This window comes from Eptesicus fuscus, chromosome 5, assembly GCF_027574615.1.
Source record: "Eptesicus fuscus isolate TK198812 chromosome 5, DD_ASM_mEF_20220401, whole genome shotgun sequence".
Classification (NCBI taxonomy): Eukaryota; Metazoa; Chordata; class Mammalia; order Chiroptera; family Vespertilionidae; genus Eptesicus; species Eptesicus fuscus.
Window position 1 is genome coordinate 90,515,903 of NC_072477.1, and position 25,705 is coordinate 90,541,607.

The 25,705-nt window shown below is 40.9% G+C and overlaps 1 protein-coding gene across 1 annotated transcript in view; it reads left to right on the forward strand.

Moving 5' to 3' along the window:
* MIPOL1 (mirror-image polydactyly 1) overlaps positions 1 to 25,705 on the forward strand; it is a 344,977-nt gene that overhangs the window by 29,829 nt on the left and 289,443 nt on the right. The window contains exon 2 of the mRNA XM_054716560.1: positions 25,478 to 25,615. Coding sequence (XP_054572535.1) covers positions 25,595 to 25,615 — 21 coding nt within the window. The 5' untranslated portion in view covers positions 25,478 to 25,594. The remainder of the gene's footprint in view (positions 1 to 25,477; positions 25,616 to 25,705) is intronic.

The following is a 25,705-nucleotide window of genomic DNA, read 5'->3' on the forward strand; positions in this document are numbered from 1 at the left end:
CCTGTTATGAGTAATGCTGCCATGAACTTTGGTTTACCGTCCTATGAATTTTAACACATGTAAATATTCATTAGCCACCACTACAATAAGAATACATAGCAATTCTGTCACCTCAGAAAATACCCTGGTGCTCTCCTTTATAATCACTCCTTCCCTTCACCTATTCTCCTTGGGAAGCACTACTCTGTTTTCCATGACTGTAGTCACATAACTCCAACAAGGTTATATAAATGGGATCATTAAGTGTAACTTTTGAAGCTGGCTTTTATTCAGCTTAATGTCTTTGAGATTTACTGAATTTATTGCGTGGATCAAGTTTTTTCTTTTTGTTACTGAGCAGTATGCCATTCACTGTATATATATATATATATATATATATATATATATATATATATGAACAACAGTGTGTTTATTCACATGTTGAAAGACAAAGCAGTTGTTTTGACCTTTTTGCTATAGATTTTTGGGAGGACATGAGTTTTGATTTTTAGGGTAAATACCCAGCAGTAAGCTTGCTAGGTCAGGTGTTCAGTACATGTTTAACTTTGTAAGAATTGGCAAATCATTTCCCCCATTGGCTGTAGCATTTTGTATTTGCACCAGCAATGTGTGAAAACTCTGGTTGCTCTTCATCCACCCTGGATATTGTCAGTATTTTTTATTCAGTCTTTCGCGTGTGAATTGCAGTGTCTCATCATGTTTTAATTAATATTCTCTAATTACTACTTATATTGAGTACAATATACTTGCATATGCCATCTTTATAACCTCTTTGGACAAGTGTTTATTCAAGTCCTTTGATTATAGTTTTTCATTGTTGAGTTTTGACAGTTCTTTATATATTCTGGATACATAATATCACATATGCCTTTGTCAGATACATAACCTGCACATATTTTTCCCTCTCTGTAACTTGTCTTTTAATAATCTTGGCAGTTCTTTTTGACAGAACAAATGTTTTAGATTTTGATAGGTGAATTTATCATTTTTTCCGTTATAGATGGTGTTTTTTGTGTCATTTCTAAGAATTATGCCTAATGAAGATTTTCTTTTTTAAAATTTGTAGATTTGCTATTTTTATTTGCATTTATGACCCATTTCAAAAAAAGTTAATACTTTTTTGAGAAATTTTAGGTTTATAGGATTGGAAGTTATAGAGAATTTTCATATACCCACTTACTCCCCTCCCCCAATTCCCCTATTATTAACATCTTGTATTAGTGTTGTATATTTGTTACAATTGATGAGCCAATATTGATACACTAGAGGCCCGGTGCATGAAATTCGTGCCCGGGGGGGGGCGGTGTCCCTCAGCCCAGCCTGCACCCTCTCCAATGTGGGACCCTGGTAGGATCGGGTCTAAACGGGCAGTCGGACCTCCCTCTCACAATCCAGGACTGCTGGCTCCCAACTGCTCGCCTGCCTGCCTTCCTGATTGCTCCTAACCGCTTCTGCCTGTCAGCCTGATCACCCCCTAACCACTCTGGTGCCAGCCTGATTGATGCCTAACTGCTCCCCTGCCAGCCTGATTGCCCCTAACTGCTCTCCCCTGCAGGCCTGGTCCCCCCCAACTGCTCTCCCCTGCAGGCCTGGGTCCCCCCCAACTGCCCTTCCCTGCAGGCCTGGTCATCCCCAACTTCCCTCCTCTGCCAGCCTGTTCACCCCTAACTGCCCTCCCCTGCAGGCTTGATTGCCCCCAACTTTCCTCCCTTTAAGGCCTGGTCCCTCCCTACTGCCCTCACCTGCTGGCCATCTTGTGGCGGCCATGTTGTGCCCACATGGGGGCAGCCATCTTGTGTGTTGGAGTGACGATCAGTTTGCATATTACTCTTTTATTAGATAGGATAGAGGCCTGGTGCATGGGTGCGGGCCAGCTGGTTTGCCCTGAAGGGTGTCCCGGATCAGGGTGGGGGTTCCTTTGGGGAGTGGGGTGGCCTGGGCGAGGGGCCTGTGGTGGTTTGCAGGCCAGCCACGCCCCATGGTGACCTAAGCGGAGGCCCTGGTATCTGGAATTTATTTATCTTCTATAATTGAAACTTTGTAGCCTTGAGTGGAGGCCAGGGTGTGCGGAAAGCTTGGCTTCCTCCATCGCTGGGGAAACCCAAGCCCTCCTGCTCACTCTATGGCCGCAGCCATTTTTGTTGGTATTTATTTATCTTCTATAATTGAAACTTTGTAGCCTTGAGCAGAGGCCAAGGCAGGCCAGGAAGCATGGCTTCCTCCATCGCCAGGGGCAACCCAAGCCTCCTGCTCTCTCCAGCTCTGTTTTATTTATCTTCTATAATTGAAGCTTTGTAGCCTTGAGTGGAGTCCAGGGCTGGCCAGGGTGTGCCGGAAGCTTGGCTTCCTCCATTGCTGGGGAAACCCAAGCCTCCTGCTCGCTCCGTGGCCGCAGCCATCTTGGTTGGGTTAATTTGCATACTTGCTCCTGATTGGTTGCTGGGTGTGGCTTGTGGGTGTAGCGGAGGTACAGTCAATTTGCATATTCCTCTTTTATTAGATAGGATTATTATTAACTAAAGTTCATTTTCTTTTTTTTTTTAATATATTTTATTGATTTTTTACAGAGAGGAAGGGAGAGGGACAGAAAGCCAGAAACATCGATGAGAGAGAAACATCGATCAGCTGCCTCTTGCACACCCCCCACTGGGGATGTGCCCGCAACCAAGGTACATGCCCTTGACCGGAATCGAACCTGGGACCCTTCAGTCCGCAGGCCGACGCTCTATCCACTGAGCCAAACCGGTTTCGGCTAAAGTTCATTTTCAAATTGGGATTCACTTCTTTGTGTTGTACATTCTGTGGATTTTGGAAAATGTGTGGTGACATGTATTCACCATTACAATATTGTACAGAATAGTTTTACTGCCTTAAAAGTTCCTTGTACTCTACTTAGTATTCATCCCTCCCCTCCACGCTCCCATCCCCACTCCCCCAGCCTCTGGCAACCACCGATTATTTACTATTGCCATAGTTTGGCCTTTTTCAAAACATGATATGGTTGTAATCCCATAGTATATACCCTTTTCATATTGTCTTCTTTCACTTAGAAATATGCATTTAAAGTTCCTCCATGTCTTTTCATGGCTAGATAGAGCATTTTTTTATTGCCAAATAACATTCCATTGTATGGGTGTGCCACAATGTGTTTATCCATTCATCAATTGAAGGGCATCTTGGTTGCATCCAGATTTTGGTAATTATTAATAAAGCTGCTATTAATAATTTCTTATAGATGCTTGTGTGGACATATGTTAACTCATTTGGGTAAATATCAAGGAGTGCGATTGATATCAGGGATTGAGGTTGCTGGGTAATATGGTAAGAGTATGTTTAGTTTTGTAGGAAACTTCCAAACTGTCTTCCCAAGTGGCTGTACCATTTATATTTGCACCAGTAGTGAATAAGTGTTCTTGTTGCTGCACATCATTGCCAGCATTTGGTGTCATCAGTGTTTTGGGTTTCAGCCATTCTAATAGTGTGTAGCAGTATCTCCTTGTTTTAATTCACAATTACCTAATGACTTATGATGTTCAGCATCCCTTCATATACTTACTTGTCATCTGTTTTTCTTCTTGGTGAGGTTTATAATCATATCTTTTGCCCATTTTCAAACTGGATTGTTTGCTTTGTTATTTTTGAGATTTAAAAGTTATTTACATATTTTAAATATTAGTTTTTTGTCAGATGTGTGTTTTGCAAATATTTTATCCAAGTCTGTGGTTTATTATTTTATTCTCTTAACAGTGTCTTTCACAGAACAGAAGTTTTTAATTTTAATGTCCAGTTTACCTATTTTTCTCTCTCATGAATTATGCTTTTGATGTTGTATCTAAAAAGTAATTGCTAAATCCAAGACTGCTTAGATATTCATATATGTAAAGTATTCTAGGAGTTTTATCACTTTGTGTTTTACATTTATGACAGTGATCCATTTTGAGTTATTTTGTGTAAAAGGTGTACAGTTAGTGCCTAGATTTTTTTTTTTTTTTTATTTTTTTGCATGTGGATATCCAGTTGTTCCAGCACTGTATTGAAAACTATCCTTTTTCTATTGAATTGCCTTTGCTCCTCTGTCAAAGATCACTTAACTCTACTTGTGTGGGTTTACTTCTGGGCTCTCTACTCTGTTTCATTGCCCTATTTGTCTATTTATTCACTAATGCCACACTGTCTTAATTATAATAGCTTTTATAGTAAGTCTTGAAGTTGAGTAGTGTCAGTCTTCTGACTTCATTCTTCTTCACTACTAGTATTGTATTGACCTATTCTGGGTCTTTTGTCTCTCCATATAAACTTTAAAACTAATTTATCAGTAGTCACAAAACAGTTTGCTTGGGTTTTGATTAGGATTGCACTGAATCTATACTTTAAGTTGGACACAACTGATATTTTGATAATATTGAATCTTCCTTTGCATGTACATGTAATATCTCATTATTTATTTAGATCTTCAATTTATTTATATCAGAGTTTTTAAATTTTTATCATTATGTATTTTCTAAAAGTTTTATAGATTTGCTTCTTTCATTTAGATATCTGACCCATTTCATTTTACCCACATATGGTGTAAAGTTTAGTTCATGGTTAATATTTTTTGTTTATAAACTGATATTTCAACAATTATTTGTTGGAAAATGAGCCTTTTATCACTGAATTGTTTTTGCACCTTTGTTAGAGATTAAATGGCCATATTTACTTGGGATTATTTCTGGACTCCTTGATTTGTTTCTTTGACTTCGGTGTCTTTTCTTTTGCCAATACTATGCTGTCATGATTACTGTTGCTTTATAGTAAATATTTGGGTAGTGTGCTTTTTCTAAATTTGTTCTTCATTTAAGAATTATTTTAGCAATTTTTGTTCCTTTGAATTTTATTTTTTAGAATCACTTTGTCTATATCTATAAAATATGATTCTGTGATTTTAATTGATGTTGTATTAAATATATTGATTACTTTGTGGGAGAACTGGCATGTTTACTTGTTGAATCTTCCTTCATGAACATGGTATGCCTCCATTTATTTAGATCTTGATATCTTTCATCACTTTTTTTTTTTTTAGCACACAGAATGATTCATGTAGTTACGACTCCAACAAATGATAAACTTGGTTACTTATATTGCAAGTCAGAAGGATTAGCTAACCAGGATGTTGCTTAGGGTGTAGCAGATGGTCTTATCTAAGTAGCTTGAAGAGGAAAATATTTGCTAAAGGTGACAAAGTGTACCTAACCTATTTCCCATATGCACTAGGTTATTGTCAACATAAGGTCTTAGCTTCAGGAAGTTGCCAAATTTAAGGTCAAGGAATAATTCCAAAGCATTTTAATAAATAAAGTACATATCCCTCAGCTGATATTTTCTCTTCAGTTCCTACATACTAAGATGAAATTTGTAGGCATTTCTCTAGATGGCATGCAGTATAGAATTCATGTGAGGAGTTTGTGTATATATTTTTATGAAAGATGTTGTGCAGTATTTGTTGCATGATTATATTGTGTGTGTATGTGCATGTGTGTATGTGTCATATCAGTCATGCATGAGATTGATGGCATTTTCATAACATTCTAATACAAAATGAAATTCAAAATGAAATATGAGTATTTCATATGAAAATACCATCAATCTCGGGAGGTGGCGGTGGCAACCAACAGCCTCTCTGAAAGATTATTTGATGGCTTTTACTACATGGTAAATAATGCTGTATATTCTTTTTTTTATAACAATATTATTTAAACTACTTATTATGGAAAATTATAAGCATTCAAGAATAGAGAAACAGAATAATACACCCCTATGTACTCATTACCCACCTTCAACAGTTATCCTTCAGGGTTCATGTTAGTTAATCTTCTTTCATCTACACCCTCATATTCTGCCTGACCTATGAATCCTACTCATCCACCCCTTTCTCTATGCCCGACTCCCACCCAGCATAATATTTATTAGTGTCATGTTTGATTGCTGTTTTATAATATTTTAGTATTTATGAGAGGGTAAGGTTCATTTTTTGTTTCTCTTAATTTTTTCACAGTATATAAAAGGTTTTTTACATTATTAGTATTGTACAATGTCAACTTATTCATAAAGCGATTTTGTAGTAATTGTGATTATTTATTATAAATCAACACATCATAGAGATAGAATTTTCTTAAAAGAAATAAAATTCTTTTAAAATGAAAGGTCAGTGTTTTAAAAAATGTATTTTATGAAATAGATTTTTAGTGAACATACACTTTTTAGGTCCTAAGAAGCTCTGTAGTGTGATGAACAGAAGAGAGAATACAATACATATCCTATATAATAAAAGCGTAATATGCAAATCGACCGAACAGCAGAATGACAGGTCAGCAGGGGGCGGGGCTGGCGAGCAGGAGGCACCAGGCCTGCCAAGGCACATGCCAGTGGGCAGAGGGAAGGGACAGCGATCGGGAGGGCGGTGGCGACCAACAGCGGCAATCAGGGGATGGGGGCAGGTCCGACCACTTGCTGGCCAGTGCCCGCAGAGTGAGGCCACCAGTGGCGGCAGCAAAGCGATGGGGGATAGCTGGCCGGCGCCCTCCCCTGATTGGCCCACCAGGTTGCCTCCCGCAGAGGGAGGCCAGACTACGGCTTAGGCCCGCTTCCCAGAGGGAGCGGGCCTAAACCGTCAGTCAGACATCCCCTGAGGGCTCCAGCACTGCTAGAGGGCACAGGCCAGGCTGAGGGACCCCCTCCCGAGTGCACGAATTTTCATGCACAGGGCCTCTAGTAATTTATAATTGAAATTGTAATTTTAAATGCAAGAAGAATAAAAGTTTATTGAAGGAAATTTATATATATGTATATGTATACATATTATATACATATGCTTCAAATATCTTTTCTTTATATTGTCATTTTATTTTATTTTTATCTTATTGTTTAAAGTATTACAAATAGTAGTACGTATGTCTTCTTTTTTTCTCCATTGACCTTCCCCCAGTCTCCCCTATCCCCCGGCACATTCCCTTACCCCCCACCCCAGTGTCTTGTGTCCATTGGTTATGCTTATATGCATGCATACAAGTCCTTCAGTTGATCTCTTACCCCCCCAACCCTCCCCAGCCTTCCTGTTGTAGTTTGACAGTCTGTTCGATGTTTCTTTGCCTCTGTATCTATTTTCTGTTCATCAGTTTATAATGCTCTTTATATTCCACAAATGAGTGAGATCATGTGGTATTTATCTTTCACTGACTGGCTTATTTCACTTAGCATAATGCTCTCTAGGTCCATCCATGCTGTTGCAAATGGTAAGAATTCCTTCTTTTTCACAGCAGCGTAGTATTCCATTGTGTAGATGTCCATAGTTTTCTAATCCACTCATCTGCTGATGGGCATTTAGGCTGTTTCCAAATCTTAGCTATTGTAAATTGTGCTGCTATGAAAATAGGGGTGCATATATCTTTTCTGATTGGTGTTTCTAGTTTCTTAAGATATATTCCTAGAAGTGGTATCACTGGGTCAAATGGGAGTTTCATTTTTAGTTTTTTGAGGAAACTCCATACTGTTTCCACAGAGGCTGCACCAGTCTGCATTTCCACCACCACGTTTTTCTCTGCATCCTCTCCAGCACTTGTTGTTTGTTGATTTGTTGATGATAGCCATTCTGACAGGTGTGAGATGGTACCTCATTGTTGTTTTGATTTTCATCTCTCGGATGATTAGTGACTTTGAGCATATTTTCATATGTCTTTTAGCTTTCTGTATGTCCTCTTTCGAAAAATGTCTATTTAGGTCCTTTGCCCATTTTTTTTTTTTATTGGATTGTTTATCTTTCTTTTGTTAAGTTGTATGAGTTCCCTGTAAATGTTGGAGATTAAACCCTTATCGGAGATAACATTGGCAAATATGTTCTCCCATGCAGTGGGCTTTCTTGTTGTTTTGTTGATGGTTTCTTTTGCTGTGCAGAAGATTTTTATTTTGATGTAGTCCCATTTGCTTATTTTCTCCTTAGTTTCCATTGCCCTAGGAGCTGTGTTGGTAAAGATATTGCTACGACAAATGTCTGCTATTTTGGTGCCTATGGCTTCTTCTAAGATATTTATTGTTTCCCATCTTATGTTTAAGTCCTTTATCCATTTTTGAGTTTATTTTTGTGTATGGTGTAAGTTGGTGGTCTAGTTTCATTTTTTTTGCAAGTATCTGTCCAATTTTCCCAGCACCATTTATTTAAGAGACTGTCTTAACTCCATTGCCTCCTTTGTCAAATATTAATTGAGTATAATGGCTTGGGTCGATTTCTGGGTTCTCTGCTCTGTTCCCCTGGTCTATATGTCTGTCTTGTGCCAGTACCAGGCAGTTTTGAGAACCATGGCTTTGTAGTTTAGCTTGATATCTGGTATTGTGATCCCTCCAACATTGTTCTTCTTTCTCAAGATTGCTGCAGCTATTCTGGGTCTTTTTTTATTCCAGATAAATTTTTGGAGAGTTTCTTCTAGGTCTTTGAAGTATGCCATTGGTATTTTAATGGGGATTGCATTGAATTTATAGATTGCTTTGGGTAGCATGGACATTTTAATGATATTGATTCTACCAATTCATGAACATGGTGTATTCTCCCATTTGTTCATGTCTTCTTCTACCTCTTTTTTCAGCATCCTGAAATTTTCTGAGTACAAATCCTTTATCTCCTTGGTTAAATTTATTTGTAGGTATCTTAATTTTTTTGTTGCAATGGTAAATGGGATTGCTTTTTTAGTTTCTCTTTCTGTGAGTTCATTATTGGTGTATAGAAAAGCCATAGAATTTTTTGTATCCTGCTACATTGCCGAAATCATTTATTAATTCTAGTAGTTTTTTGATGGAGTCTTTGGGGTTTTCTATGTACAATATCATATCATCTGCGAATAAGGACAGTTTTACTTCTTTTCCAATTTTGATGCCTTTTATTTTTTCTTCTTGTCTGATTGCAATGGTTAGTACTTCCAGTACTATGTTGAAGAGGAGTGGTGAGAGTGGGCATCCCTGTCTTATTCCTGTTCTTAGGGTAAATGGTTTTAGTTTTTGCCCATTGAGTATGATGTTGGCTGTGGGTTTGTCATATATGGCTTTTATCATTTTGAGGTATGATCCTTCTATTCCCACCTTGCTGATAGTTTTTATGAAGAAAGGGTGTTGGATTTTGTCAAATGATTTTTCTGCATCAATAAATATGATTATATGGTTTTTATCTCTCAGTTTGTTTATGTGGTGTATCACGTTTAATTATTTGCGGATATTGTACCATCCTTGCATCCCAGGAATAAATCTCACTTGATCATGGTGTATGATCTTTCTAATGTAATGCTGGATTCGATTTGCTAGAATTTTGTTGAGAATTTTGGCGTCTATGTTCATGAGGGTTATTGGCCTGTAATTCTCTTTCTTTGTATTGTTTTTATCTGGTTTTGGGATTAGGGTAATGCTGGCTTTGTAGAAAGAGCCTGGAAGTGTTCCTTCCTCTTGAATTTTTTGGAATAGTCTGATGAAGATAGGTTTTATTTTTTCTTTGAATGTTTGCTAAAACTCTGCTGTGAAGCCGTCTAGTCCAGGGCTTTTGTTTGTTGTAAGTTTTTTAAATTATTGCTTCAATTTCCTTCATAGATATCGGCCTATTCATATTTTTTTTTATTCCTGCTGGTTGAGTTCTGGAAGGTCGTATTTTTCTAGGAATATGTCCATTTTCTAGGTTGACCAGTTTGTTCGAATGGAGTTGCTCATAATATTTTTTTACGATTCTTTGTTTTTCTGTGGGCTCTGTTGTTATTTTGCCTCTTTTGTTTCTGATTTTGTTTATTTGGGTCCCCTCTCTTTGCTTCTTGGTGAGCCTGGCTAGAGGTCCATCAATCTTGTTTATCCTTTCAAAGTACCAGCTCTTGGTTTCATTGATCTTTTTTATTGTTGTTTTTTTTTTTGTTTTTTGTTTTTTTTGTCTCTATGTCATTTATTTCCGCTCTGATCTTTATTATTTCCTTCCTTCGATCACACTGGGCTTTTCTTGTTGCTCTCTTTCTAGTCCTTCAAGTCGCAGAGTTAGATGTTTTATTACCAGTTTTTCTTGTTTTTTTTTTGAGGTAGGCCTGTAATGCTATGAACTTCTCTCTCAGGACTGCTTTCACTGTGTCCCAAATATTTTGGATTGTTGTGTTTTCATTGTCATTTGTTTTCAGGATGTTTTTTATTTCTTCTCTGATCTCTTTGGTAACCCACTCATTGTTTAATAGTATGCTATTCAGCCTTCAAGTGTTTGAATTTTTGTGATTGTTTTTATTGTAGTTGATTTCTAATTTTATGCCATTGTGGTCTGAGAAGATGCTTGATATGATTTCAATCTTCTTGAATTTGAAGAGTCTTTACCTGTGTCCCAATATGTGGTCTATGTTTGAAAATGTCCCATGTGTGCTTGAGAAGAACGTATATTCTGTAGTTTTGGGGTGGAATGTTCTAAGGATGTCGATTAAGTCCATCTGATCTAGTGAGTCATTTAGGATTGCTGTTTCTTTGCTAATTTTTTTGTTTAGAGGATTTATCCAGTAATGTTAATAAGGTATTAAAGTCTCCTACTATGATTGCATTGCTGTCTATCTCTCCCCTGATATCTTCCAGAATTTTTTTATATATTTGTGTGCTCCTGCATTGGGTGCATATATGTTTACCAGAGTTATATCCTCTTGTTGTATTGATCCCATTAGCATTATGAAGTGGCCTTCCTTGTCTCTTGTTATGGTCTTCACTTTGAGGTCTGTTTTGTCAGATATAAGTATTGCTACCCCAGCTTTTTTATTTTTTATTTTTTTTCCATTTGCCTGATAGGTATTTTTCCATCCCTTCACTTTCAGTTTGTATGTGTCCCTTGTTCTGAGGTGAGTCTCCTGTAGACAGCATATATATGGGTCATGTTTTCTTATCCATTTTGTTTGGAGCATTTAATCCATTTACATTTAATGTAATTTTTGACTAGTGGACGTGTGCACAAAATTAGTGTACATTAAAAGGGAATTAATTAGAAGAAATATTTTAATATTGCTATTTGCCCATTCTTTATAATAAAAGTGTCAGAGATGGGAGAAAATTAGTAAAATGTATATAAAATCTTCCTCCTGTCAGAGTCTGGGGCATAGTGCGGGACCTAGAGTCAAGTCCCCGCCCACCATCTGAACGCACTTCGAAAACACATGAGACCCAGACCTGGCAGGCCCCAACCCCATTGGGTGAGACCCAGATCAGGCCGGCTCCACCCCCGTCAAGCCCCTCTGGGTAGGGGTGCAGCCTCAGGTCCCCCAGCCCAGCGCTGGTCAGGGGGCTCAGCCTCTGGTCCCCCAGCCCGGCGCCAGGGTGTGGAGTGCGGCCTGAGGTCCCCTGGGCAGGGAACACAGCCTGAGGTTCTCCGGCCTTGCGCTGGGGCAGGGGGCGCAACATGAGGTCTCCCAGCCCAGCACCAGGGCGGGGGGCACGGCCTGAGTTCCCCTGTCAAGCCCAGCCTGAGGTCTCCCATCAAGCCACGCATAGCAGGGGACACGGCCTGAGGTCCCCTGTCAAACCCTGCGGGGTGAGGAGTGTGGCCTGAGGTCTCCCGGCCCGGTGCCAGGGTGGGGGTCGCAGCCTGAGGTCTCTCAGAGCTGGGGCGGGGGGCAAGGCCTGAGGTCCCCCGTCAAGCCCCGCTAGGTGAGGTGCGTGGCCTGAGGTCCCCTTTCAATCCCAGCCCCGCTGCTGCGTCACGTCAGCGCTGAACGGGGATGTACACAGGCATTTTCATGTCCCTATCTGAGGATGCAGGCAGGCAGCTTCACCTCAGTGCTGGGTAGGGATGCACGGAGGCAGTGTGATGTTAGTGCTGGGGGCGGAAGTCCCCCCATCCCCGCCCATAGCCTGGTCGTGACTGGGACACCGTAACGTAGATATTAGCATTTTACCTCTTTATATGTATAGATAGGTACTTGTTTGTAGTCATTTCTGTGCTTTATGCCTGTGTTCTTTCCTTTCTATTTCTTCTTTTTACAGCATTCCCTTTAGCATTTCTTGCATTGCTTGCTTGGAGGTGATAAACTCCCTTAGCATTTGTTTTGTCTGTGAAGCTCCTGATTTCCCCTTCAATTTTGATTGTTAGTCTTGCTGGATAGAGTATTCTTGGATTCAGTCCTTTGCTTTGCAGCACTTTGTATACTTTATTCCATTCCCTTCTAGCTTGGTGTTTTTATGTTGAGAAATCATTTGATAATCTGATGAGGGATCCTTTGTAGGTAACTCTCTGTCTCTCTCTTGCAGCCTTTAAGATTCTCTCTTTGTCATTAACATTTGCTATTGTAATTATGACATGTCTTGTTGTGGGTCTTTTGAGATTCATCTTGCTTGGAACTCTTCTGTGCTTGTGTGACTTTTTTCTTCCCTATATCAGGGAAGTTTTCTGTCATTATTTCTTAAAATAGATTCTCTAATCCTTGCCACTCTTCTTGTCCTTCTGGCAGCCCTATTATACATATGTTACTTTGTTTCATGTTGTCCCAAATCTCCCTTGCGCTCTCTTCCTGCTTTTTAACTTTTTTCTCCAGTTGGTGTTCAGATTGGGCTTGTTTCTCTACCTTAGTTTCTAACTCACTAATTCGGTCCTCTGCTTCTTCTAGTCTACTGTTGAGACCTTCCATAGTGTTTTTGATTGTAGCTATATCACTTTTGATTTCTTCCTGATTTTTGCATAAGTTGTTGATTTTCTCGTCCATGTGGTTTATGAACTGTATGATCATTACGCTGAATTCTTTTTCTGTCATATTGCATGCCACTGTTTCACTTATTTCCTTTCTTGGTGATTCCTCTTTTTCTTTCCTCTGGGATTGTTTTGTTGTCTCCCAATTCTAACTATCACCAGAAGGTCCAAATGCTGAGTTGTGGGGGCCTGAGTCATGTGCAGTGGGAGCTCCGTCATTGAAGAGCTCCGACACTGAGACGTGTGGCTGCTGTGGTTCAGTGGGAGCCAAGCACACTGAGAATCAGAGTCACCAGCACTCAGCTTGGCCTCATGCACACACCTAGAATCAGGGACCCTATATGCACTGCGCTGAAAAAAGTACCTACAGGCGTACGTCGAATATCAGAGTCCCCTACTGCATGCCTGGAATCAGAGACCCCTTGTGCACGCGCCAAGAATCGAGTATTGTAGTTTCTGTCACTTTGTGCAGCCTTGTGCTGTGAATCAGGGTCCCTGTGTGCGCATGCACCGAGAATTAGAGTCACAGGTACTCAGTGTGCGTGCGCTGAGAATCAGGATCCCGTGCGCGCATGGTAAGAAACAGAGTCCCCCATGTGCACACCGAGAGTCAAGTCACTGGTGCTCAGTGCGCCTCTCGCACAGAGAATCAGGATCCCTGGTCTGCTTGAGGGGGCAGGTTGCACAGCCACCCTGTGTAGGAGGGAGACCTACTCCTGCGCCGTGGGAAACAGACTCCCAGTGTCCACACGCCCAGAGTCAAATGTTAAGTCGCATATCCGCCCTTTGGCGGCAGGAAGCCTGCTGGCGTGGCCTGGCAGGTCCCATGCCACTGCAGTGGGCTGTCGGGGTGGGGGGTGGGCTTTGTGACTCACAGTAATCTGTGGCCGGGATGTCTGGAGTCTTGGTGTCCGTGGGTCTGCTGGTCTTTGTCCCAAGTAGTTGTAAGGTCCCGGCTAGTGGCTTGCGTCAGAGACGAGATTGGGTGGTGGTGAGGCTAGGATCCTAGTCGCAAGCAGTCCTGTTCTTCAAGATGGCATCTATATTGTACTTTTAATCTACCTTAATTATAAAACATCTACTTTAGGACCATATTATTTTCAAATACTTTCCATGAATGAAAACATTTATGAAGAATGATTCTTAAGAAATTACAAGCTGTTGTAGTTCCTCAGATAACTAAGAATGAAAACTTGACTTTCTTTATATTGAACTAGAGGCCCGGTGAATAAAATTCGTGCACGGGGTGTGTGTGTGTCCCTCAGCCCAGCCTGCACCCTCTCCAATCTGGGACCCCTCGAGGGATGTCCGACTGCCCATTTAGGCCCGATCCCAGTGGACAGTCGGACATCCCTCTCACAATCCAGGACTGCCAGCTCCCAACCTCTCGCCTGCCTGCCTGATTGCCCCTAACCACTTCTGCCTGCCAACCTGATCACCCCCAAACCCAGTGATGGCGAACCTATGACACGCGTGTCAGCACTGACATGTGTAGCCATTTCTGATGACATGCGGCCGCTGAGGCGGCCGCATGCCGAGGATGAAACATTTGCTTCTCCTGAGGATGAAACATTTGCGAAATAATGTTTTTTCCTCAAAGTGACACACTACCCGAGTTATGCTCAGTTTTTTGGCAAAGTTTGACACACCAAGCTCAAAAGGTTGCCCATCACTGCCCTAACCACTCCCTGCCAGTCTGATCGATGCCTAACTGCTCCCCTTCACACCCAATTGCCGCCAGCTGACCTCCCCTGCTGGCCTGGTCACCCCTAACTGCCTTCCCCTGCCGAACTGGTTGCCCCCAACTGCCCTCCTCTGCAGGCCTGGGTCCCCCACAACTGACCTCCCTTGCAGGCTTGGTCCCTACCAACTGCCTTCTCCTGCTGGCCTGATCGCCCACAACTGCCCTCCCCTGCCGGCCATCTTGTGGCGGCCATCTTGTGTCCACATGGGGGTGGCCATCTTGTGTCCACATGGGGGCGGCCATCTTGTGTGTTGGAGTGATGGTCAATTTGCATATTACTCTTTTTTTAATTTATTTTTTATATATATATTTTATTGATTTTTACAGAGAGGAAGGGAGAGGGATAGAGAGTTAGAAACATTGATGAGAGAGAAACATTGATCAGTTGCCTCCTGCACACACCCCTTACTGGGGATGTGCCCGCAACCAAGGTACATGCCCTTGACTGGAATCGAACCTGGGACCCTTCATTCTGCAGGCCGACACTCTATCCACTGAGCCAAACTGGTCAGGGCGCATATTACTCTTTTATTAGATAGGATAAGAAATTAGAGTTTTAAACCTAACATTTATTTAACTCACAAACATTTTGTTTTTAGTAATTATATTTTATAAACAATTGTTTTTAACATTATATTTTAAAAAGTACAATGCATACTTAGCATGCAGCACTGTCCACTAGGAATGATTAGATATTATAAATTTTGGGAAATTACATAAACATTGCATTAATTACATAATGTATGAATTGCTATCAAATGTTCAAAATGAGAAATATAACTGGTTATTAGAGTATATTGATTCTCATATATATGCTTTTTTTTACTTTTTAAAGAATATATTTTTATTCATTTCAGAGAGTAAGAGAGAGGAAGAGAGAGATAGGAACATCAGTGATGAGAGAAAATCATTGATCGGCTGCCTCCTGCATGCCCCCCCCCCCCCCCCCCACTACTGGGGATCAAGCCAGCAACCTAGGCATGGGCCCTGACTGGGAATTGAACTGTGACTTCTGGTTCATAGGTCAACACTCAACCTCTGAGCCACACCAGGGGGATATATATATATATATATATATATATATATATATATATATATATATATATATGCAAGAGGCCCAGTGCACAAAATTCGTGCATGGGAGGGGGGGTGTCCCTCAGCCCAGCCAGCACCCTCTCCAATCTGGAACCCCTTGAGGGATCGGGCCTAAATGGGCAGTCAGACATCCCTCTCACAATCCAGGACTGCTGGCTCCCAACTGCTCGCCTGCCTGCCTTCCTCATTGCCCCTAACTGCTTCTGCCTGCCAGCCTGATCACCCCCTAACCACTCCACTGCCAGCCTGATTGATGCCTAAGTGCTCCCCTGCCATCCTGTTTGCCCCTAACTGCCATCCCTGCAGGCCCGGTCACCCCCAACTTTCCTCCTCTGCTGGCCTGGTCACCCCTAACTGCCCTCCCCTGCAGGCCTGGTCCCCCACCAACTGCTTTCCACTGCAGGCCTGGGTCCTCCCCATCTGCCCTTCCCTGCAGGCCTGGTCACCTCTCAACTGCCCTCCCTTGCAGGCCGGGTCCCTCCCCTGCTGGCGATCTTGTGGTGGCCATCTTGTGTCCACATGGGGGCAGGATCTTTGACCACATGGGGGCAGCAATATTGTGTGTTGGAGTGATGATCAATCTGCATAGTACTCTTTTATTAGATATGAGATATATATATATATATGACTTTTGATAAAAATTTGTTAGTGTGCATTATAATGTATGAATTAAGACCATGTATGATTATTTTTACTTTATTTTAGAAAGACATTTTCTAATAGCTGTTGTCTGATTGTTTCAAATGGTTGCTCATATCAGGTGTCATTATATATCAATTTAACTTGCTCTAATACTTTTTTACTTTTAATTTGCCAAGAACTTCAGTTGGTTGTCTGGAAATTAAAGCCTTTGCGTGAAAGTGTCATTGCATCAGAACTTGGCACTCACAGGAATCTAAAAAACAGGCTGTTCATTCCCTACAGAGAGTCAGAGTATTCTATAACCTGACTTTGTCTTTATAATTAGGTCTGTGCTACATTAAGTGATTTAGTTTAATTTGGCCTAGGGTAAAATGTTGTAGGACATTTTAGAAAATCCTGTACATGATTAACTCTCTGAAAAGAATACTAGTTTTAAAATTTTACTTTTTAAAAATAGGCCATCTTCATTCTCAAAGTGTTGTTTGTAACTGGCACTGAAACTATTGCAGTATTCCAAATGGTATATTGTTTTGCCCTTGAAGTTTTGAAAGTGTAAAAGCCATGAATTTTAAACACCAAATATTTATTTCATCTTAATTTGATGGGAAGGAATTCATTTTTTAAAATAATTTCTTCATTACTACAGCATATAACACAGGAGAACTATTTGCGAAAAACATAAAATAGTGTTATAATGTAAAAGAACTTACTTTATTATAAACTAGAGGCCTGGTGCATGAAATTCGAACTCAGGGGGGTATCCCTCAGACCAGCCTGCACCCTGTCCAATCTGGGACCCCTCGAGGGATGTCCGACTGTCCGTTTAGGTGGAATCAGGTCTGAACGGGCAGTCGAACATCCCTCTCATAATCCAGGACTGCTGGCTCCCAACTGCTCGCCTGCCTGCCTTCCTGATTGCCCCTAACCACTTCTGCCTGCCAGCCTGATCACCACCTAACCACTCCCCTGCCAACCTGATCGACACCTAACTGCTCCCCTGCAGGCCTTGTCACCCCCAACCCCCCTCCCCTGCTGGCCCAGTCATCCCTAACTGCCCTACCCTGCCAGCCTGGTCTCCCCCAACTGCCCTTCCCTGCAGGCCTGGTCCCCCCACCCCAACTGCCCTCCCCTGCAGGCTTGGTCACCCCCAACTGCCTTCCCTTGCAGGCCTGGTCACCCTCCAACTGCCCTTCCCTGCAGGCCTGGTCGCCCCCAACTGCCCTACCCTGCAGGCCTGGTTGCCCCCAACTGCCTTCCCCTGCAGGCCTGGTCCCCTCCAACTGCCCTTCTATGCAAGCCCAATCACCCCTAACTGCCCTCCCCTGCAGGCCTGATCACCCCCAACTGCCCTTCCTTGCAGAACTTGTCCCTCCCAACTACCCTTCCCTGCAGGCCTGGTCCCCCCCCCCTCCCCAAACTTCCCTCCCCTGCTGGCCTGGGTCCCCCCCAACTGTCATCCCCTGCAGGCCTGGTTGCCCCCAATTGCCCTTCTCTGCTGGCCCAGTCATCCCCAACTGCCCTCCCCTGCAGGCCTGGTCGCCCCCAACTGCCCTCTGCTGACCCAGTCATCCCCAACTGCCCTCCCCTGCAGGCCTGGTCACCCCCAACTGCCCTCCCTTGCAGGCCTGGTCCCTCCCAACTGCCCTCCCCTGCTGGCCTGATCGCCCACAACTGCCCTCCCTTGCTGGCCATCTTGTGGCGGCCATCTTGTGTGTTGGAGTAATGGTCAATTTGCATATTACCTCTTTATTATGTAGGATTTTTAAACTTTAGAATCCTAAGTAGTAAGACTATTGTAAATAACCCCAAATTGAAAAAGAAATGTGATTGTCTTAAGTATTTACTTAATTCTCAGGAAACTCACTAATTTTTAACTTTTTTATTCTGAATATTCTTGCCACTTATTAGTTAGATTTGAACTTTTAACTGTACTTAAAGCAAACAAGCAAGCAAGAAAACAGCCATACAAAGTTTAACTATAAAGGTTAATTAGGAAATAATAATTTTTTTCAGAGTTTCAAGGGAATCATAGATTACTTCCTTTTGTTCATTTTGGATCTCTCAGATGTAATGTGGCTTACTTCACAGTTTCCTGTTCAGTTCCAAAGTTATTAATAAAGATTTAGTTATTAAAAATAACTGCTCATCGTAAAAACAGTGAAATTATACAGATAGATATAAAATGAAATAGAAATATTGCTTCTCTTCATTCTCTCACTTTCTCCTCCTCATCTCTTAGGCTGTTTCTTCATAGTTACTGCTGGTAGTTTCCTATGTATTTTTCTTGATAAAAATACTGTTCAATCATGTACGCACCTGTGAGTATAATTTTACTTTTCCCCGTTTTTTATTTACCCATGTTCCGTGCCTATATTGTTTAGGCTCAAGACATATTTTGGGCAGGAAATTCATTTGTCTTATTCACCATTTTATATCTAACTCCTAGAATAGTTCCTGACCCATAATATATTGGTACTTAACAAATACTTGAAGAAAGAATCTTCCACACAGTGCATATTTCTTTTTTTTCTTTTTTCTTTTATTTTCCTATCTAATAAAGAGGAAATATGTGAATTGACCATCACTCCGTCACAAAGATGGCTGCACTCACAGCTGAGGCCAAGTTCCCATAAGGAGCCTTATCGAGCAATCAGCAGGGACCTGAGGCTACGCCCTTCCCTGCCCAGGTGGGGCTTGACAGGGGACCTCAGGCCGTCCCCCACCTAGCAGGGCTTGACAGGGAACCTCAGACTGCGCCCCCCCACCTGGCAGGGCTTGACAGGGGACCTCAGGCCACGCCCCCCGCCCTGACGTCAGGCTGGGGGACCTCAGGCAGCATCCCCCACCCCAGTGCCAGGCCAGGGGATCTGAGGCCACACCCCCTGCCCGGTGGGGATAGACGGGGGACCTCAAGGTGCGCTTCCCGTCCTGGTGCTGGGCTAGGGGACCTCAGGCTGCTCCCCTAGCCCCAGTGCCAGGCTGGGGGACCTCAGACCACACCCCCCACCTGGCAGGGCTTGACAGGGGTTCTCAGGCCATGCCCCCCGCCCCAGCACCAGGCCAGGGGACCTGAGGCTGCTCCCCCCTGCCTGGCTGGGCTTGACAGGGGACCTCAGGCGGTGCCCCCCACCCAGCGGGGCTTGACGGGGGTCCTCAAGGTGCGACCCCCAGTGCTGGGTTGGGGGAACTCAGGCCACACCCCCTCTTGCTCTCTCTCTTCTTCTGGCACCCCCATAATTCGGATGTTGGTACGCTTGAAGTTGTCCCAGAGGCTCCTTATACTATCTTTATATTTTTGGATTCTTTTTGCTTTTTGCTTTTCTGGTTGGGTGTTTTTTGCTTCTTTGTATTTCAAATCTTTGACTTGATTCTTGCGATCTTCTAGTCTGCTGTTGGATCTCTGTATATTATTTTTTATTTCAGTCAGTGTATGCTTAATTTCTAGTTGGTCCTTTTTCATATCATCGAGGGTCTCACTAAATTTATTGGCCTTTTCTAGAAAATTCTTGAAAAACCTAATAACCGTGGTTTTGAACTCTACATCCAGTAGTTTTCTTTCCTCCATTTCTCTCATTTGTGACCTAATTCTTTGTCTCCGCATTTTGGCTGCTTCCCTGTGTTGATAGAGTGGCTTTGTGTGCTAGGTGTCCTATAGGGCCCAGTGGCTCAGCCTCCCCGGTTACCTGAGGTGGACACTCTTGTTGCATCCCTTTGTGGGCTGTGTGCACAGTCTTGTTGTAATGAAGCCTTGATTGTTGTTGGTATCACTGGGAGGAATTGACCTCCAGGCCAATTGGCTGTGAGGATCAGAACTTCTGTGCTGGAGACACCCTTATGAGGCAAGACTTGCTTCAGTGGGGCTTTGGTGCTCGCTGAGTCTGCCCCCTGAGTGTGTCCCTTACGGATCTGAGGAGTTGTAATCTGGATGGTCCTACTCGGACCTCTGGGTACACTGGCTCTTGGATCTTCAAGGAGGTGCTAATTTAGCCTCTGCCTGAGGCCACCCAGCAGGAGCTACGGAGAGATCTGCAGATTCCTCCTCTTTGTTTGGGTTTTGGAGGTGCCCAGATGATGCCCAGCTGTGAAGCAATGCAAGCTGCTGTGGGGCCTTGGGCCTTCTTTTGGATGTTCTGGGTCTCTTTGACTCAGCTGCAGTTTGTTAGGTAAGTTTAGATTTCAAAGGACGAGGCCATTCATATGCAAAAGCCTCTGTGCACACCTTGGATGGGGCGGAGTCTCAGGGTGGAGCAAACGGCAATGGCTTCCCGTCAGCCCTGCCCTAAGAGGCCCCTGGGTCTCAGTGTCCCCCGGTAATCGCTGCAAGCACCTCTGAGAGAAAGCCACCCTCGAGTTCCGTTCCTGATGCCAGACAGTCCAGTTTTTCCCCGTATGAGTCTGGGTCCCCAGAGTCTCGCCCAGAACTGGAGTTCAGAGCAGTCGGGAGCTTGTGTCTCTCTCCGGATTGAAAAAGCCAGCTGCGTACTCAGTTGCCAGCCCTCTCCACGCGCGCACCTCCGTACCTCTGCACTTTACTTCCGCACCTCCTCTGAGTCTCAAGGTGCTTTTCTCTTTCCTTCTAGTTGTAGAATTTCCACTCAGCCAGCCTTCCTGTGGTTCTGGATGATGTCCGTTTTGTCTTTTAGTTGTAGTTTTGAAGTTGGTGTGCGAGGCAGCAAGTTCAGGTGTTTACCTATGCCGCCATCTTGGTTTCTCCACAGTGCATATTTCTTGCCCTTTTTACTTGTGTTATGGTTTTCCTTTTCATCCTCACCTGAAGATATCTTTTTATTAATTTTAGAGAGAGAGAAACATCAATGTGAGAGAGAAACATTGACCTGTTGCCTCCCATACGCACCCAGACAGGGATCGAACCCTTAATCCCTTGGTGTAAGGGGCGACACTCCAACCGACTGAGCCACCTGGCAAGGGCTACCAGTATTCTATCGATAAACGTTCATTTATGTTAGGTCTGTTTTTCTGCTAGTCATCTGTCCATCCGTCCATCTACCTGTCTACCCAATACACACATACTAAGTAGTATGAAATACAATGAAGTAAACCCCAAACAAATTATTTCCCTGAAGGCAGTAGCATAGATAATGTTATGTTTCTACTTTAATAGGGTAACCAGGCAAAACCTTTTTGAAGAGTTGACTTTTGAGCAGTGTCTAAAATGAGAAAAATGGTCTAGAAATCTAGAAAAAAGGATTCTGGGCAGAGGAGATATAGTAAATATAAACGTTCTGAGGCAAGAACAACTTGGTGAGTTCAGTGAACAGAAAAAAGTACAGTGTGACGAGAGCATGAGTAGTTTCTCTCATGTAAATACTGCTTTAATATATGTTAAATGTTTTACACATTTTTCTAAATACTGTTAGGAGTGGAAGTGAGGGGTCCAATAGTATCTGCAGTTTTAAATTTTGAGAGCTGAGGTGTGGGGCCACTTTCATTCATATTCTTTCTCCCTGAACCTCTTCTTGCTTCCCCTGGCTCTGAGATACTTGGGTTGTCTGGAGCTTGGTAGGGAGGGAGTGGGCTGGGATGTGAGGCACGGTGAGTGAAATTCTGTTGGGGAGAGATGTGACAGGGACTGTGGTTGTTTCAGAGACTTTTGTCTATTAAAGATGAAGATCCAGCAATAGAGCATATTCATATGTTGTACATGTTGAGTTATGTGATAAAATATTTGGCTCTCCTTTGGCCTATTAATGAAATCATTTCAATGCAGAAATTATCAACATTTCTCAATCTAGGAAAACAAAATTTGGGTGTTTTTTTTTATAGTTAGATATGAGGCCATATTACAAGTGATTCCTAATTTGGCACTATTGGATTCAGTTTACACAATATATGATTAAAATAAAGAGGCATTAGAAAAAAATGTCATTAATCAGAGTCAGCCAAAAACCTTTGCTATAATGTGGCTTTCGTGGAGGAAAGTAGGACGGGCAACTCATATTTAAAATAAGTTTTAAAAAATCCTGGGTGTTGTTACATTGGGGAATGAAATCCCTTTTCTGAATGCCTTGATATCAGAAAGGCATTTCATTTTATAAGATAAATGTCAGAATCACCTGTAATTTTTTAGGCAGATTAGAAATTTTAGACTGGTTAAAGAACACAATTTCTTTCACTGGTATTTTACTGCTGAGTAGGCTAGGAGAGACAAGTCATGTTTGCAGAGAGAGGCTTGTTTAAAAATTTGCAATTTACATTTTTTGGTAAGGTGAAGTTATGAAATTTTGGCAGGTATAGTCAGATTCCCATGTACCTATAGAAAGAAGGGAGTATGTAGCTTCCTTAATTATTATTTTTTCTTTCTTCTACATATCAAGACTCACTTCCTTTGAGAATTAAAAACAATTTGGAATGAGGTTAGAAATCTGTGATGGAGAATATTTTAATTTAACAGATGCTAATAATATAGCATGTTCTGTCTATTGATTAAAATTTTTCTTTTTCTTTTTTAACATGGGTAATTTTTTTCAGCACAACTTATAAATAAACTTTAGTGGGAAATCAGTTTTATTTTGCTACTTGAACCTGGTATACATTAATAGTGGTAAGGTAATTAACTTATATTTTGTCTGTGTTTTAATAAGTAGCTTTTTGGTTAAGAAGCCTAATTTATCTGATCTCTAGTATAAAATCACCCCACTAGTTTTAACGTGAATATGTAATTTTTGATCAAAACAACTTATTGATATAAAATCTTTAAGGTGAGTTTAAGAAAACAAATTAGTATTTTATTAGTCTTTTTTTTAAATATATTTTATTGATTTTTATACAGAGAGGAAGGGAGAAGGATAGAGATTTAGAAACATTGATGGGAGAGAAACATCAATCAGCTGCCTCTTGCACACCTCCTACTGGGGATGTGCCCGCAACCAAGGTACATGCCCTCGACCAGAATCAAACCTGGGACCTTTCAGTCCGCAGGCCGATGCTCTATCCACTGAGCCAAACCAGTTAGGGCAGTATTTTATTAGTCTTGATCCTTTGTCCTAAAATGATCGAAGTGTAAAATATGTTGCATATTTACAAAAATCTTTTATTCCTGTTACAGTATGTAGATACATAAGTTGTAATTAACTTGCTTCATTAGAACATCTAATTTTTGCTTGACATTATGCAAATGTATGGTTAAATCTGTTTTTTAAGATTTTTCCAGTTTAATGTTAGAATCCAAATTCATAAAGAGTTGGAAAAATGAGATGTCTGAGCTATAGGATTCACAAGGATTTCATATGAAGCCTATTTAATCAGGATAACACTGTTATTAATATTCATAATGTCAGCTGGAACACAAATGACAGACTATGGGGCCTAAAAATTTTACTTGGTGAATTTATTAAAAGTATCTTAAAAAATTAATGGAATTTAAGTAAAGTTAGTGAATATGAAAATCTTGTGTTAGCACAAAAAAAATCTCTATTAGAACTTTCTTTGTGATAATTTTACATTGATGTCTTTTGACAGATTTCATTGGTACTTAAAGAAGAAAGATGCACGAATGGTCATTTAAGAGGATTTAAACACATTGGCACATTAATTTTTACATGAATAATAAGTACTTTCCAAAAGCAATTAACTTACAGTGTACAGGATATGAATTGAAAAATAAGACTGTGACATCAAGGGCAAAGCAAATGTGCTGTACATTTTAAACTTAGTGGTAGGACTTTTTAATATTTTGATTTATTTTATTTGTATAGTTTGCATATGACTTAGAATATGGTTATATATGGTTATTATAGTGCGTTTGAAAGCATATTAGAAGGGCAATAATACTCTTGTCTTACCCCCAAATATTGGTGGTGTTAAAACATCATTCTCTTCTAGTATCATTTACATTTATTGGAGACTTAAACATTTGCTGTGTTATTGGTAATATTTGAGAATATGTTCAATTTTGCAGAAAGTCTTAGGGTGATTCTGATTTGGATTTAGTGCTTCAAATACATGTGTTAACACAGACTTATTGATTATAGCATAACTTAAATGTATAATAAAAAAACTTCTTGAAGTTTAGTGTGAGAAGTTTAGTTAAGAACCATCTTAGTTGGGTACAAGTAAATTTGTTCTCTATTTTAGCCTAAGAAAGTAAAAAGTTAGGGATGGCTTAAGTAAAACTGAGATGCATTTTATTTTTTATACTACCTGTTATTTATGTTTTTTAATATGCTTATAATGACATTATGCCAGTGTTACAGTTTTTATTTTTGTATTTTAGTTCATTTAAAAAATTAATTTTAGACCATTATGTATAGTCGGAATAATGAATATTTTGTTTAATACTTTCCAGAGATTTTTTGTGTGTGAATTTTAGTATTTATAAAAGCATAGTTTAGTTATTTCCTGTAACAGTCCACTCAGGGTTCACCTATAAGAGCATATAGTCATTGGCCTGGCAGTCCAGATGGGTACTAGAAGTTTCACTTGCAGTCTGTCAAAGTTACAATGAATGATTTAGTTTCACTAGACTTGTAGGTGTAGCCTGGTATGTTTGGGAACTCACATTCAGAGTTTGATTGGAAAAAGCATTAATTACCAGGGCGTGTAGAAATTATCACAATATAATGCATACATTAAAATTTTTGTATAAAGAGTAAAATCAAATTGCTATATTGGCTATTATGATTTTTTCTAGTGGCTTTTTAAAAGTTAGGTTTTGGATGGGGATGCTTTTGTTTTTAGATCTGACATATTCATTTATATGCCCAGCAGAGGGCAGCATTTTACTATGTCAGCATCATGAAAGAATTAGCCCTGCTTAGACTGTCAATGTTTCTTGTAATTACTCCCAGTATATTTGTTGCTTGCTTATGAATTAACTTGCATTTATGGAACTAAATCATTCCAATCATTTAATTACACCTGAGGAGCTGAACTATAATTGCTTGCTTCCAACTAGGATCTGATATGGCTTGAGCAGTATTAATTTGGTGTTTACTTTTCTGAGTGCTAAAAGCATTAAAATGATTGTGCAATGGGATTACATTTTACTAATTGCTGGCATTCATTAACTGGGAAAATGATGAGGAAGAGTGACTGTATATTACAGAGGGATAAAATTATGGTTTTAAATAGTATATTACTAAGCACATTAAGGCCTGTAAGACATGTTTTAAAATACTCCAGAGGTTATTAAAGACTGTATTTTCTACATGTCTTGCTATATGAATCTCTTATTAAAAGACTGCAATTATTATTAACCTTTTTGGGCAATATGTAGGGAAATGGCTTCATTGACTAGAACATATTTCTTTGATATTAATAACTTCCTATATTTTCAGCTAATCCAAAAGTAAATGAGGAACTTAGAAAAAGATTGCCAACTCCAGATCAACATATTTAGAGAAAATTGGAAAAAGAGAAGCTTACTTCAGCTTTATTTGAGGACTTTTTAAAGAATGCAGAGTTCTAGCTGTGAGGTAAATCTAATTTTATTCTCCTTAACAGCATGCACACAAAAACTTGCAGAGCTTTTGTCATGTTTATTATGAAATCAAGTTTAAGAGCAA